Below are 15,625 nucleotides of genomic sequence, written 5' to 3' on the forward strand. Positions count from 1 at the left end.
TCCTTCCTTCCTTCCTTCCTTCCTTCCTTCCTTCCTTCCTTCCTTCCCTTTTTTCCTTCCTTCCTTCCTTCCCTTTTTTCCTTTCTTTCCTTTCTTTCTTTACCATAACAGTGCCACTAAGGTCTTGAACTCTCCATCTTATATCTTGTGAAGGGCTTTGGTTTCAGCTTTGACTCTAGACTTTTATTAATTAAATAAAGCTGATGCTAGCCTTTCAAGGATAATGATAGGAATGTGGGTTAGTAGCTTATAAGCTGTTGACTATAAGGTCTAGTGTTTATTCTAATAACTCACAACATGCCACTCTGGGAGAGGAAACTGCTTTCAGTTTTCCTAATTTGTAAAATACTGACAGATTTTTCAAAAATGTAAGATATAAAGAAAAATAATAAGACCTGGATTTTTTAATGAGATAAATATTTTAGAGAATATATTGTCAATTTGCATCTTAGAAATAGTTTTTCTAGATAATAAGTTGTGAAACTTTCAACACAAGATGGGTATCAGTTTGTAAATTAATGGAATTTCCCAAAGTTAAAGAAAATGATCTTCTCTTCTTTGTGACAGTTAATTGGGGGGCGGAGATAGAACACCATAGGTGTCCTGAAAAGGCCACATTTACCTTTTCTGTGAAAGAATATATCATTAATTATTTCCATGAAACAAATTAATACTATTATGATTAAAAATATAAAAAACTCTAAAAATATCCAAAGACTTTATATACAGCTATAATCTTAAGTGAGGTAATTTACCACAAGTATGAATTCTGGTTTGAAATTGATGGAATAATGCCACTATTTCCCTCTTATCTTTTGGAAATCACCCAGAAACCACAATAAGAAATAGAAATCAGTAGCCTTTATATATATAAACAATACCAGTTAGAAGGTAAAAATGAAAGAAAAATATTTTTAATAGTAACAGAAAAGATAAAATACCCAGGAAAACACTTAAGAAATATACAAGATATAAACTAGTGTTTCTCACAGTTTTTCCTAAGCCACTTACGTGAGCTTATCTGACCCCCATACTAGTCCTAAAGAATCAAAATCTCTGGGGGGAGGTCTGGGAATGTGCATTTTAGTAAGTACCCCCACACACTGATTTTTTTACACTAAGTTTAGAAATCAATACTTTATATTAAAACAATAAATAAAAATTTCTAAAACTCTATTAAAGGTAAGATACGAAGACCAGAATGGGAAGCAATACGTGTAGGAAGACACAATGTGATAGAGAAGTCAATTTTCCTGAAACTAAAATTTACAAATATCATATAATTCCAATAAAAATAACAAAAGGTTTTTTTTTTGTTGTTTCTTTTTATTTGTTTGTTTTTGTTTTTGTTACTAAAAGCTAGTTCTAAAGGGAAATTAAGGGAAGAATAGCCAGGAAAATTACGAAAGAGAAGTGTGGGAGAGAAGGGCTGGGAATTTGCCCACTTTGATATTAAAACTTACTATGGGGACTTCCCTGGTGGAGCAGTGGTTAAGAATCCACCTGCCAATGCAGGGGACACAGGTTTGAGCCCTGGTCTGGGAAGATCCCACATGCTGCGGAGCAACTAAGCCTGTGCACCACAACTACTGAGCCTGTGCTCTAGAGCCCATAAGCCATGACTACTGAGCCCACGTGCTGCAACTACTGAAGCCTGCATGCCTAGAGCCCATGCTCCTCAACAAGAGAAGCCACCGCAATGAGAAGCCCATGAACCACAATGAAGAGTAGCCCCCGCTCACCACAACTAGAGAAAGCCCTTGCGCAGCAACGAAGATCCAACGCAGCCAAAAATAAATAAATTAAATAAATAAATTTTTAAAAATACTTACTATGAAGCTCTAATAATTAAAAGATTGTGTTACTTGCTCTTGGCTCTGCAGACAAGTGTAGAAAATACAAGAGAAATTCCAGTAGTAGACCCAAATACATTCAGAAATGTTATGTGTAATAACAAAAGTTGGTAATACTAAAGGGGAAGTGGACCAATCAGCAATCCCAGTGCAAGATTTTAACATAGCTCTCTTAATAAGTAATAGAACATGAACACAAAATTAGTAGAGCTGTAGCAAACTTGATGTAATTGACTTATATATGTGCAACAGTGACAAAATGTATATTCTTTTTAAATGCATATAACATTTACAAAAATTGACCGTATACTAGTTCACAAAGCAAATCTCATCAAATTTCAAAACATCAGAACATGCAGAGCATGTTCTCTAACAACTGTACAATTAATTTAGAAATTAGTTACAGATAGATAAACTAGAAAACCATTGTTCCTAAGTTAAGATATATACGTCTAATCTAGTTAAACCAGAGATCAAAGAAGAAAGCACACTGGACATTAGATAAATTTTGGAACGGAATGAAAAACATATATCAGAATTTGTGTTATTAGATAAAAGTTGTGTTGCAAGGATTATTTATAACTTGAAATGCATATAATAGAAAAAGAAGCAAGGTTGAATATCAGTCATCTAAACATAAAATTCAAGAGGCTAAGGAAAGAACAGCAAATTAAAAAACAGGCGAAAAAAGAATAAAGATAGCTAAAACTAATGAAATAGAATAAAGCAAACTAGAAAAGGTTAAACCAAAACTTGATTTTTTGAAAAGACCAATAAAATTGATAAATGCCTGGTAAGAATGTTCAAAAAAAAAGAAGGCAAAAAGACCCAAAATCATGAATGAACGTAAAATCATCAGTACAAATTCCATAGTTATCTATTTTGTCTGAAGGGGATTAAGAGGTGCAGACCTACAGCTATAAGATAAATAAGTCAAGGGGATATAATATATACCTAGGGAACATAGTCAATAATATTATAAAAAGTTCATATAATGATGGATGTTAACTGGTCTTATTGCAGCGATCATTTCATGATGATGTCATAAGAAAAATGTCAAATCACTATGTTGTATACCTTGAAATATGTTAATTATAACTCAATAAAATTATTTTTAAATTCCATAGTCATCTAAAGGATAATACAGAATTCTGCTACTTGCAGTGGCTGCCTGGGTTGGTTTAGAGCAACCTTCTTTTGAGAAGAACTAGGAAAACAGGACAAAATCTTGCTTATTTGTGCTTTTCTTGCAGATCACTTAATTCAACTAGGGACTGAGATGACTCCAAGCTTTACTTCTGTTCTGTGAAGAAGAGTCTATTTGTGGTTTACCCTTTGTAGCAGATACTGTCAGTGCCCTGCCCATACCCCTTGGCCCCTTGAACTCTATCATTTCAGTATACTCTGGACAGTTTCCAGTTTTCATATATACATCTCTATACTTCAGGCCTTTTTTTTTTTCTGGAACTGCAGAAGGCTGTAATTCTCATGGCAGTTTAGAGATCCCAAGGAATTAATACTCCCCCCTTACCTCAGAAAGCACTCAGTCAATAAACCTTGGGAATTATTATATAAATATCCCAGTTCTCTCTCCCCTTAAGTTGGATAATACTGAGGCTTGAATTTTTCAATGTTTTTCTGTTGTATTAACCCTAGTCATCCACTGTGGGTAACTAGCTTAATAACACACCTGTTAATTTAAAGCTTGCTTTCTCTTCCCTGATGCCCTTCTCCACTCCACTACCATTGCTCTCTGCACCTCTCAAATAAACTACTTGCATACAAATCCTTGTGTTAGGGTCTGCTTCCAACTGGAACCAAAACAGACACTTTGACTCTAAGGGTAAATTTCTTCAGGGTCCCAACCAAAAGAATAAGGTGTTTACCAGAGCCCCTCTTCCTTGATAGGTCATACACTCCAATTTTCCCTCTAGCTCTGCAGCTTTGTGGAAAGCTCTGTCTAGCATTTCAGCCTCTCAGCCATAACTGAATACAGCAATTGCCTTAAGGAGATAAGTGGCTCCAAAAGTCAGTCTGCTGTCTCTGGGCCTTCCTCCTCTATTGCATGTTGGCCCCAGAGATTTTCAGTGCCTTGGTAGCTTTCCAAACAAAAAAAGCTTTTTTTTGTATTTTATCCAGCTTTTTTAGTTGTTGTTGAGAATATTGCTCTGAAACTACCTAAACTGTTTGGCAAAGGTGGAACTTCAGTGGTATGTTTTATATACCTATTCAAATTCAAGAGATATTGTTGAGTATATGGTTGGATACATGAGTCTGGAATTCAGGTGATAGTTCTGAGCTTGAAATATAAATTTGGAAAACTGTCAGTGTGTAGACACTATTCAAAAAGATGACAGTGGATTACTTTATCTAGGGAATGTGTGTTGATAGAGAAGAGGTTCATTAAATAGAGTGTTACAGAGACTGAAGTAAAGTATCTAGTTAGGCTAGGAGAAAAACAGGGAAGTATTGTATACTGGAAACCAAGTTAAGAAAGTGTAGATTAAATTTCCCACATAGATAATACATCATTAAACAAATAATGTAATTTAAGCCAAGCATTTATGGGTACAAGGCATTGGGGAATGGACACAAAGATAAGACATAGTTAATTCTTTTCATTTCATCTATGTAAATAAACTATGGTACATAATAAATCATATATTAACTTGGTTCAAATTAGATGACAGCATAAGATGGTTTGCCTTGGTGTTGGTATTTTTAAAGCCAGCATTCCTATTTACCAGAGATTCAGGGCTGGAATGAAGATTTTTAGCTATGTTAGAGAATAGAAGGTATGAGAATGAAGTGGGATTATGACTTTCCTCTGAAGTAGGAGTGGACATTGCCAACCCTTCAGCAGGCATAGGAGTGCTTTTTAGTATCTTGAGGAAGTAGTTACAAAGATGATTTGTTGAACTACTTAAAACCAAACAAATATGAGAACAATTTTATCTAGGTTATGTGGATTTTTTGAAAAATCATCTTTATTCTCCAAATTTTCTACAATGAGCATGTATTATTTGTATAATAAAAATAAATGTTGATATTTGCTCTAACTTAAGGAAATTTTCAACCAAATTATTTTCCACAGAGAGAAGTTGCAGCCAACAGCCAAAATGGGGAGGAAATTGTTCCTGCTTTGACATTACGTTTCTTAATAACACAACTGGAAGCAGCACTTAGGAACATTCAAGCTACTAATTATACTGTAAGTGTTTTCTTTTTGAAAGTTTGAAATAATGGACTTGGACAACATTTTTTCAATGAGAGAACAGTCAGTGTATGCTTATTTTAAGGTGTAGGCCAATTTGTATTTTCCTCATTTACCTCTAGAGAAAGGTATACATAGATTGATTTCTTTCACATGTCTTGTACTTTCTCATGACTGCTTCTCTTTAATGAGCCAATTCTAGTTTCCTTTCCTACCATAACATTGTTCATCTTAAATAGAGAAACTTGAACTTTCTAGAGTAAACTTGAACTTTCTGAAAGCCCTAAAAATGGGCTTTCCCAATTAGAAATGGAGAGTCATGAACTTTAAAAACTACTCCTTCCTTTCCCCCTAATTGATAATCAGCTCCTCTTTTTACTGATATTTCTGTTTTTTAAATTGAAGTATAGTTGATTTACAATTTTGTGTTAATTTCTGCTGTACAGCAAAGTGATTCAGGTATACATATATAAACGTTCTTTTTTATATTCTTTTCCATTACGGTTTATCTCAGGATATTGAATATGGTTCTTTGTGCTATACAGTAGGACCTTGTTGTTTATCCATTCTATATGTAATTCTACTGATATTTCTGTATTTGTAAAAATTGGAACTTCTGTCATCTATTATTGAGTAATCATGTGAGATAAAATTGACAAGACATACTTATATGTTCAAGGTCAAATGATACTTCAGAAATAGAGAAAAATCTGAGGAAAAGTAAACATTGCATCAAAAATAAGAACAAATAGTAAGGACATAAAAGGAAAAATCAGTCCTTTGAATAATTTGGATCAGTAAAATACGCTAAGTTTTGCACACATGTAGAAGATGGATTAGAGCTGTCTTCAAGAATGGACTACCCAGGCATCAAACAAAGTAGCCTAAGACACCACATCCCATATTATAATAGTATACAAAGAGATAGAAAAATCATCCTTTTTTAGGATTCTCAGGTCAGGTTCTAAGAGGTATATATACCACCCTAAAGGAATTCTAGATGGAGTCAAAAGAGGGAACAAAGAAAAGTAGTTTGCATCAACATGTAATCCCAAGAACTTCTGGGATGCTGCAGACCTGCTATTTCTCCCAGTGACCAGGTTGCTAAGCAGTGAAATAAATCACTATAAACTCAGCATTAACAAATGCTGATTGCTTAGCCTTCTCTACTTAGGCATTACTTCAAAGATGAGTCTTACACTAAGAATGGAAAAGTTTCCTCTGTTGTTGGCACTTGTGAGCAGAATCAGAATTGTCACAATCAGAGCAGCCTACTGCTATATACAGATGTCTCTCTCTCTTCCTCAAGGCCACAGGGAGAGGTGAGGCAACCTTTTAGGCAGTGGCAGTAGGGTGGGGGTGGGGGACAGCTGCCAGTAACATCTCTATATACATTTAGTTCCAGTACCTGGGATACTCTCTGTTAATGGGGGGAAGGTAGGAAGGAAAGGGCAGGGCCTTTAGGTTAGAAATGTACCACTTGCATCTTTAAATTCTTTACATTCTACATCTAAAGATAGCATTACCACAATTATGCATCTTATCTTGTTCTCAAATGCTCTTTTTGTTTAGAATTGTATGAGACAAGGACTTTGTTGTAGTTTTAATGAAGCTAGTTTTTTTGAAGTTACAAAATAATAGTTCACATCTATTAGTGTTTGCTATAAAGCAGACACTGTTCTAAGCACTTTGTAAGGATTAGTTTATTTAGTCTTCACAAGCAACCCATCTCATTATTCCCATTTTACAGATTAGAAACTAGGGCACAGAGGTTAACTAATTTGCTTAATTCATCAAGTAGTAAGTAGTGGAGTCAAGATACAAACCCATGTAGTGTTGGCTTCAGAGCCTCTGCAGAGATAGGAAGTTTAAGATGGAAACCAATTAGATGTTACAGGGGAGTGTGTGTTTATAAACTCACTTGGCCCATTGATAATAAACATACATGTGTATTTCCACTGAAATTAGTTTGAAGCTAAGCTCCTAACCCCAACCAGTTATAAATATATACTGTTGGCCATTATACTTTTAGTCAGTATAGGGCTTATGAAAAGAATGAACAATATTTTTCTCCATAGACATTTAACTTTTTTTTTTTAACACCTTTATTGGGGTATAATTGCTTTACAATGGTGTGTTAGTTTCTGCTTTATAACAAAGTGAATCAGTTATACATATACATATGTTCCCATATCTCTTCCCTCTTGCATCTTCCTCCCTCCCACCCTCCCTATCCCACCCCTCCAGGCGATCACAAAGCACGGAGCTGATATCCCTGTGCTATGCGGCTGCTTCCCACTAGCTATCTACCTTACATTTGGTAGTGTATATATGTCCATGCCTCTCTCTTGCTTTGTCATAGCTCACCCTTCCCCCTCCCCATATCCTCAAGTCGTTCTCCAGTAGGTCTGTGTCTCGATTCCTGTCTTACGCCTAGGTTCTTCATAACATTTTTTTTCTTAAATTCCATATATATGTGTTAGCATACAGTATTTGTCTTTCTCTTTCTGACTTACTTCACTCTGTATGACAGACTCTAGGTCTATCCACCTCATTACAAATAGCTCAATTTCGTTTCTTTTTATGGCTGAGTAATATTCCATTGTATATATGTGCCACATCTTCTTTATCTATTCATCCGATGATGGGCACTTAGGTTGTTTCCATCTCCTGGCTATTGTAAATAGAGCTGCAATGAACATTGTGGTACATGATTCTTTTTGATTTATGGTTTTCTCAGGGTATATGCTCAGTAGTGGGATTGCTGGGTCATATGGTAATTCTATTTCTGGTTTTTTAAGGAACCTCCATACTGTTCTCCATAGTGGCTGTACCAATTCACATTCCCATCAGCAGTGCAGGAGTGTTCCCTTTTCTCCACACCCTCTCCAGCATTTATTGTTTCTAGATTTTTTGATGATGGCCATTCTGACTGGTGTGAGATGATATCTCATTGTCGTTTTGATTTGCATTTCCCTAATGATTAATGATGTTGAGCATTCTTTCATGTGTTTGTTGGCAGTCTGTATATCTTCTTTGGAGAAATGTCTATTTAGGTCTTCTGCCCATTTTTGGATTGTGTTGTTTGTTTTTGTGTTATTGAGCTGCATGAGCTGCTTGTAAATTTTGGAGATTAATCCTTTGTCAGTTGCTTCATTTGGGTTGTCTTTTGGTCTTGTTTATGGTTTCCTTTGCTGTGCAAAAGCTTTGAAGTTTCATTGGGTCCCATTTGTTTATTTTTGTTTTTATTTCCATTACTCTAGGAGGTGGGTCAGAAAGGATCTTGCTGTGATTTATGTCATAGAGTGTTCTGCCTATGTTTTCCTCTAAGAGTTTGATAGTTTCTGGCCTTACATTTAGGTCTTTAATCCATTTTGAGCTTGTTTTTGTGTATGGTGTTAGGGAGTGATCTAATCTCATACTTTTAAATGTAGCTCTCCAGTTTTACCAGCACCACTTATTGAAGAGGCTGTCCTTTCTCCACTGTACATTCCTGCCTCCTTTATCAAAGATAAGGTGACCATATGTGTGTGGGTTTATCTCTGGGCTTTCTATCCTGTTCCATTGATCTATCTTTCTGTTTTTGTGCCAGTACCATACTGTCTTGATTACTGTAGCTTTATAGTATAGTCTGAAGTCAGGGAGCCTGATTCCTCCAGCTCCGTTTTTCGTTCTCAATATTGCTTTGGCTATTCGGGGTCTTTTGTGTTTCCATACAAATTGTGAAATTTTTTGTTCTAGTTCTGTGAAAAATGCCAGTGGTAGTTTGATAGGGATTGCATTGAATCTGTAGATTGCTTAGGGGAGTAGAGTCATTTTTACAATGTTGATTCTTCGAATCCAAGACCATGGTATATCTCTCCATCTATTTGTATCATCTTTAATTTCTTTCATCAGTGTCTTATAATTTTCTGCATACAGGTCTTTTGTCTCCTTAGGTAGGTTTATTCCTAGATATTTTATTCTTTTTGTTGCAATGGTAAATGGGAGTGTTTTCTTGATTTCACTTTTAGATTTTTCATCATTAGTGTATAGAAATGCAAGAGATTTCTGTGCATTAATTTTGTATCCTGCAACTTTACCAAATTCATTGATTAGCTCTAGTAGTTTTCTGGTAGCATCTTTAGGATGCTCTATGTATAGTATCATGTCATCTGCAAACAGTGACAGCTTTACTTCTTCTTTTCCGATTTGGATTCCTTTTATTTCCTTTTCTTCTCTGATTGCTGTGGTTAAAACTTCCAAAACTATATTGAATAAGAGTGGTGAGTGGGCAACCTTGTCTTGTTCCTGATCTTAGTGGAAATGCTTTCAGTTTTTCACCACTGAGGATGATGTTGGCTGTGGGTTTGTCATATATGGTGGCCTTTATTATGTTGAGGAAAGTTCCCTCCATATCTACTTTCTGCAGGGTTTTTATCATAAATGGGTATTGAATTTTGTCAAAAGCTTTCTCTGCATCTATTGAGATAATCATATGGTTTTTCTCCTTCACTTTGTTAATATGGTTTATCACATTGATAGATTTGTGTATATTGAAGAATCCTTGCATTCCTGGAATAAACCCCACTTGATCATGGTGTATGATCCTTTTAATGTGCTGTTGGATTCCGTTTGCTAGTATTTTGTTGAGGATTTTTGCATCTATGTTCATCAGTGATATTGGCCTGTACTTTTCTTTCTTTGTGACATCCTTGTCTGGTTTGGGTATCAAGGTGATGGTGGCCTCGTAGAATGAATTTGGGAGTGTTCCTCCCTCTGCTATATTTTGGAAGAGTTTGAGAAGGATAGGTGTTAGCTCTTCTCTAAATGTTTGATAGAATTCGCCTGTGAAGCCATCTGGTCCTGGGCTTTTGTTTGTTGGAAGAGTTTTAATCACAGTTTCAATTTCAGTGCTTGTGATTGGTCTGTTCATATTTTCTATTTCTTCCTGATTCAGTCTTGGCAGCTTGTGCATTTCTAAGAATTTGTCCATTTCTTCCAGGTTGTCCATTTTATTGGCATAGAGTTGCTTGTAGTAATCTCTCATGATTTTTTTTATTTCTGCAGTGTCAGTTGTTACTTCTCCTTTTTCATTTCTAATTCTATTGATTTGAGTCTTCTCCCTTTTTTTCTTGATGAGTCTGGCTAATGGTTTATCAATTGTGTTTATCTTCTCAAAGAACCAGCTTTTGGTTTTATTGATCTTTGCTATCGTTTCCTTCATTTCTTTTTCATTTATTTCTGATCTGATCTTTATTATTTCTTTCCTTCTGCTAACTTTGGTTTTTTTTTTTGTTCTTCTTTCTCTAATTGCTTGAGGTGCAAGGTTAGGTTGTTTATTCGAGGTGTTTCCTGCTTCTTAAGGTGGGCTTGTATTGCTATAAACTTCCCTCTTAGAACTGCTTTTGCTGCATCCCATAGGTTTTGTGTCATCGTGTCTCCATTGTCATTTGTTTCTAGATATTTTTTTATTTCCTCTTTGATTTCTTCAGTGATCACTTCGTTATTAAGTAGTGTATTGTTTAACCTCCATGTGTTTGTATTTTTTACAGATCTTTTCCTGTAACTGGTATCTAGTCTTATGGCGTTGTGGTCGGAAAAGATACTTGATACAGTTTCAGTTTTCTTAAATTTACCAAGGCTTGATTTGTGACCCAAGATATGATCTATCCTGGAGAATGTTCCATGAGCACTTGAGAAAAATGTGTATTCTGTTGTTTTTGGATGGAGTGTCCTATAAATATCAATTAAGTCCATCTTGTTTAATGTATCATTTAAAGCTTGTGTTTCCTTATTTATTTTCATTTTGGATGATCTGTCCATGGGTGAAAGTGGGGTGTTAAAGTCCCCTACTATGACTGTGTTACTGTCGATCTCCCCTTTTATGGCTGTTAGTATTTGCTTTGTGTATTGAGGTGCTTCTATGTTGGGTACATAAATATTTACTATTGTTATATCTTCTTCTTGGATCGATCCCTTGATCATTATGTCCTTCTTTGTCTCTTGTAATAGTCTTTATTTTAAAGTTTATTTTGTCTGATATGAGAATTGCGACTCCAGCTTTCTTTTTGTTTCCATTTGCATGGAATATCTTTTTCCATCCCCTTACTTTCAGTCTGTATGTGTCTCTAGGTCTGAAGTGGGTCTCTTGTAGACTGCATATATATGGGTATTGTTTTTGTATCCATTCAGCCAATCTGTGTCTTTTGGTGGGAGCATTTAGTCCATTTACATTTAAGGTAATTATCGATATGTATGTTTCTATTCCCATTTTCTAAATTGTTTTGAGTTCGTTATTGTAGGTCTTTTCCTTCTCTTGTGTTTCCTGCCTAGAGAAGTTCCTTTAGCATTTGCTGTAAATCTGGCTTGGTGGTGCTGAACTCTCTCAGCTTTTGCTTGTCTGTAAAGGTTTTAATTTCTCCATCAAATCTGAGTGAGATCCTTGCTGGGTAGAGTAATCTTGGTTGCAGGTTTTTCTCCTTCATCACTTTCAGTATGTCCTGCCACTCCCTTCTGGCTTGCAGTTTCTGCTGAGAGATCAGCTGTTAACCTTATGGGGATTCCCTTGTGTGTTATTTGTTGTTTTTCCCTTGCTGCTTTTAATATGCTTTCTTTGTATTTAATTTTTGACAGTTTGATTAATATGTGTCTTGGCGTATTTCTCCTTGGATTTATCCTGTATGGGACTCTCTGTGCTTCCTGGACTTGATTAACTATTTCCTTTCCCATATTAGGGAAGTTTTCAACTATAATCTCCTCAAATATTTTCTCAGTCCTTTTTTTTTCTCTTCTTCCTCTGGAACCCCTATAATTCGAATGTTGGTGCGTTTAATGTTGTCCCAGATGTCTGTGAGACTGTCCTCAGTTCTTTTCATTCTTTTTTCTTTATTCTGCTCTGCAGTAGTTATTTCCACTATTTTATCTTCCAGGTCACTTCTCCGTTCTTCTGCCTCAGTTATTCTGCTATTGATCCCATCTAGAGTATTTTTCATTGCATTTATTGTGTTGTTCATCATTGTTTGTTTCATCTTTAGTTCTTCTAGATCCTTGTTAACTGTTTCTTGCATTTTGTGTATTCTTTTTCCAAGATTTTGGATCATCTTTACTATCATTATTCTGAATTCTTTTTCAGGTAGACTGCCTATTTCCTCTTCATTTGTTAGGTCTGGTGCGTTTTTATCTTGCTCCTTCATCTGCTGTGTGTTTTTCTGTCTTCTCATTTTGCTTATCTTACTGTGTTTGGGGTCTCCTTTTTGCAGGCTGCAGGTTCGTAGTTCCCGTTGTTTTTGATGTCTGTCCCCAGTGGCTAAGGTTGATCCAGTGGGTTGTGTAGGCTTCCTGGTGGAGGGGACTAGTGCCTGTGTTCTGGTGGATGAGGCTGGATCTTGTCTTTCTGGTGGGCAGGTCCATGTCTGGTGGTGTGTTTGGGGGTGTCTGTGGACATATTATGATTTTAGGCAGCCTCTCTGCTAATGGGTGGGGTTGCATTCCTGTTTTGCTAGTTGTTTGGCATAGGGTGTCCAGTACTGTAGCTTGTTGGTTGTTGAATTAAGCTGGGTGCTGGTGTTGAGATGGAGATATCTGGGAGATTTTTGCCGTTTGATATTATGTGGAGCTGGGAGGTCTCTTGTTGACCAGTGTCCTGAAGTTGGCTTTCGCACCTCAGAGGCACAGCACTGACTCCTGGCTGCAGCACCAAGAGCCTTTCATCCACACGGCTCAGAATAAAAGGGAGAAAAAGTAGAGAGAAAGAATTCGTAGAAGTACGAAGAAAGAAAGAAAGAAAGAGGGAAAGAGAGAGAGAGAGGGAGGGAGGGAGGAAAGAAGGAAGGAAGGAAAGAAGGAAGAAGAAAAGAAGGAAAGAAAGGAGGGAGGGAGGGACGGTGGGAGGAAGGAAGGAAGAAAGGAGGGAAGGAAGGATAAAAGAAAGAAAGAAAGAAGATAAAGTAAAATAAAATAAAGTAAAAGATAACAAAGTTATTAAATTAGAAAATAATTATTAGGGCTTCCCAGGTGGTGCAGTGGTTGAGAGTCCGCCTGCCAATGCAGGGGACACGGGTTCGTGCCCTGGTCGGGGAAGATCCCACATGCTGCGGAGTGGCTGGGCCCGTGAGCCATGGCCGCTGAGCCTGTGCGTCCGGAGCCTGTGCTCCGCAGCGGGAGAGGCCACAACAGTGAGAGGTCCGCGTACCGCAAAAAATAATAATAATAATAATTATTAAGAGAAAAAAATTTTTTAAAAAAATGGACTGATAGAACCTTAGGACAAATGGTGGAAGGAAAGCTATACAGACAAAATCTCACACAGAAGCATACACATACTCACAAAAAGAGGAAAAGGGGAAAAAAATCATAAATCTTGGTCTCCAAGTCCACCTCCTCAATTTGGGATGATTCGTTGTCTAAAGGAGGGAAGGAAGGAAAGAAAGAAAGAAAGAAAGAAAGAAAGAAAGAAGATAAAGTAAAATAAAGTTATTAAAACTAAAATTAATTATTAAGAAAAAAAAAAACGGATGGATAGAACCCTAGGACAAATGGTGGAAGCAACGCTATACCGACAAAATCTCACACAGAAGCATACACATACACACTCACAAAAAGAGGAAAAAGGAAAAAATCATAAATCTTGCTCTCAAAGTCCACCTCCTCAATTTGGGATGACTCGTTGTCTATTCACGTATTCCACAGATGCAGGGTACATCAAGTTGATTGTGGAGCCTTAATCCGCTGCTTCTGAGGCTGCTGGGAGAGATTTCCGTTTCTCTTCTTTGTTCTCACAGCTCCCAGGGGCTCAGCTTTGGATTTGGCCCCGCCTCTGCATGTATGTCGCTGGAGGGCATCTGTTTTTTGCTCAGACAGAATGGGGTTAAAGGAGCCGCTGATTCGGGGGCTGTGGCTCACTCAGGCCGGGGGGAGGGAGGGGCGCGGAGGGCGGGGCGGGCCTGCGGCGGCAGAGGCCAGCGTGACGTTGCACCAGCCTGAGGCCCGCCGTGCGTTCTCCCGGGAAGTTGTCCCTGGATCCCGGGAACCTAGCAGTGGCGGGCTGCACAGGCTCCCCAGAAGAGGGGTGTGGATAGTGACCTGTGCTCGCACACAGGCCCCTTGGTGGCAGCAGCAGCAGTCTTAGCGTCTCATGCCCATCTCTGGGGTCCACGCTTTTAGCCGCGGTTCGCGCCCGTCTCTGGGGTCCGTGCTTTTAGCTGCGGCTCGCGCCTGTCTCTGGCGTTCCTTTAAGCAGCGCTCTTAATCCCGTCTCCTCACGCACCAGGAAACAAAGAGGGAAGAAAAAGTCTCGTGCCTCTTCGGCAGGTCCAGACCTTTTCCCGGACGCCCTCCCGGTTAGCCGTGGTGCACTAACCCCTTCAGGCTGTGTTCACGCAGCCAACCCCAGTCCTCTCCCCGCGCTCCGACCAAAGCCCGAGCCTCAGCTCGCAACCCCGGCCGCCCCGGCGGGTGAGCAGACAAGCCTCTCAGGCTGGTGAGTGCCGGTCAGCACCGATCCTCTGGGCGGGAATCTCTCCGCTTTACCCTCCGCACCCCTGTTGCTGTGCTCTCCTCTGCAGCTCCGAAGCTTCCCCCCTCTGCCACCCGCAGCCTCCGCCCGCGAAGGGGCTTCATAGTGCGTGGAAACCTTTCCTCCTTCACAGCTCCCTCCCACTGGTGCATGTCTCATCCCTATTCTTTTGTCTCTGTTTTTTTCTTTTGCCCTGCCCAGGTACGTGGGGAGTTTCTTGCCTTTTGGGAGGTCTGAGGTCACCTGCCAGCATTCAGTAGGTGTTCTGTAGGAGTTGTTCCACGTGTAGATGTATTTCTGGTGTATCTGTGGGGAGAAAGGTGATCTCCGCGTCTTACTCTTCTGCCATCTTCCCATTTAACTTTTTATTTTGAGATAATTTTAGATGCAGAGAAGTTGCAAAAATACAACTTTGTACAATAGAAAAGTACAGAGAGGTCCTGGTGTACCCTGCAGGCAGTTTCCCTCAATAGTTACATCTTCAGAACAATATATTATCAAAACCAGGAAGTTGACATTGGTACAGTGGGTGTTGTGTCAGGGGTCTCCAACCCCCGTGTTCAGAAGGACTCGTGGGACTCAGTATATAGTTGTACTCATGCTGAGATTTATTGCAATTATATAGTAAAGATACACACCCAGACTATAATGGTCAAAACATAACGTAGGCAGAGTCTAGAGGAATCCATCTTCAGGCTTCCTTATGTTTTCTCCCTTCCATGAGGGCTTACACAGAGTACATTCCTTCTTTCCCTCCTTTGTAACAAAAATGCAGCAGTGTGTGTCTGTGGTTGTGTGTGTGTGTGTCTGTGTGTGTGTGAGAGAGATATTTCTGCCCAGGGATGTCCATTAGAGAATCAGTGCTCAAGATTTTTATTGGGGGTTGGTCATGTAGGCACCCTCTGCCTAACATGTGTCAAAATTTCAGATTCCCAGAAGAAACTTCCTGGTGCTCAGCATAAATCACATAGTTGGCACAAACAGTCTAGGAACAGTGAGACACCCCTGTCAGAGAACAGTGGGAACACTCTTGAAATCCAGATTTACAGATACCAGCCGAGG

At 38.5% G+C, this 15,625-nt stretch overlaps 1 protein-coding gene across 8 annotated transcripts in view; it reads left to right on the forward strand.

The window, feature by feature from the left end:
• The window catches only part of DZIP3 (DAZ interacting zinc finger protein 3), a 131,584-nt gene that overhangs the window by 21,322 nt on the left and 94,637 nt on the right, over positions 1–15,625 (forward strand). For all 8 annotated transcript variants that reach the window (XM_029214295.1, XM_029214292.1, XM_029214299.1 and 5 more), the window contains exon 5: positions 4,948–5,064. In XM_029214295.1, the coding sequence (XP_029070128.1) occupies positions 4,948–5,064 (117 nt within the window). The remainder of the gene's footprint in view (positions 1–4,947; positions 5,065–15,625) is intronic.

The sequence above is a fragment of the Monodon monoceros genome, unplaced genomic scaffold (genome assembly GCF_005190385.1).
Source record: "Monodon monoceros isolate NGI ecotype Baffin Bay Population unplaced genomic scaffold, NGI_Narwhal_1 Super_Scaffold_11, whole genome shotgun sequence".
Classification (NCBI taxonomy): domain Eukaryota; kingdom Metazoa; phylum Chordata; class Mammalia; order Artiodactyla; family Monodontidae; genus Monodon; species Monodon monoceros.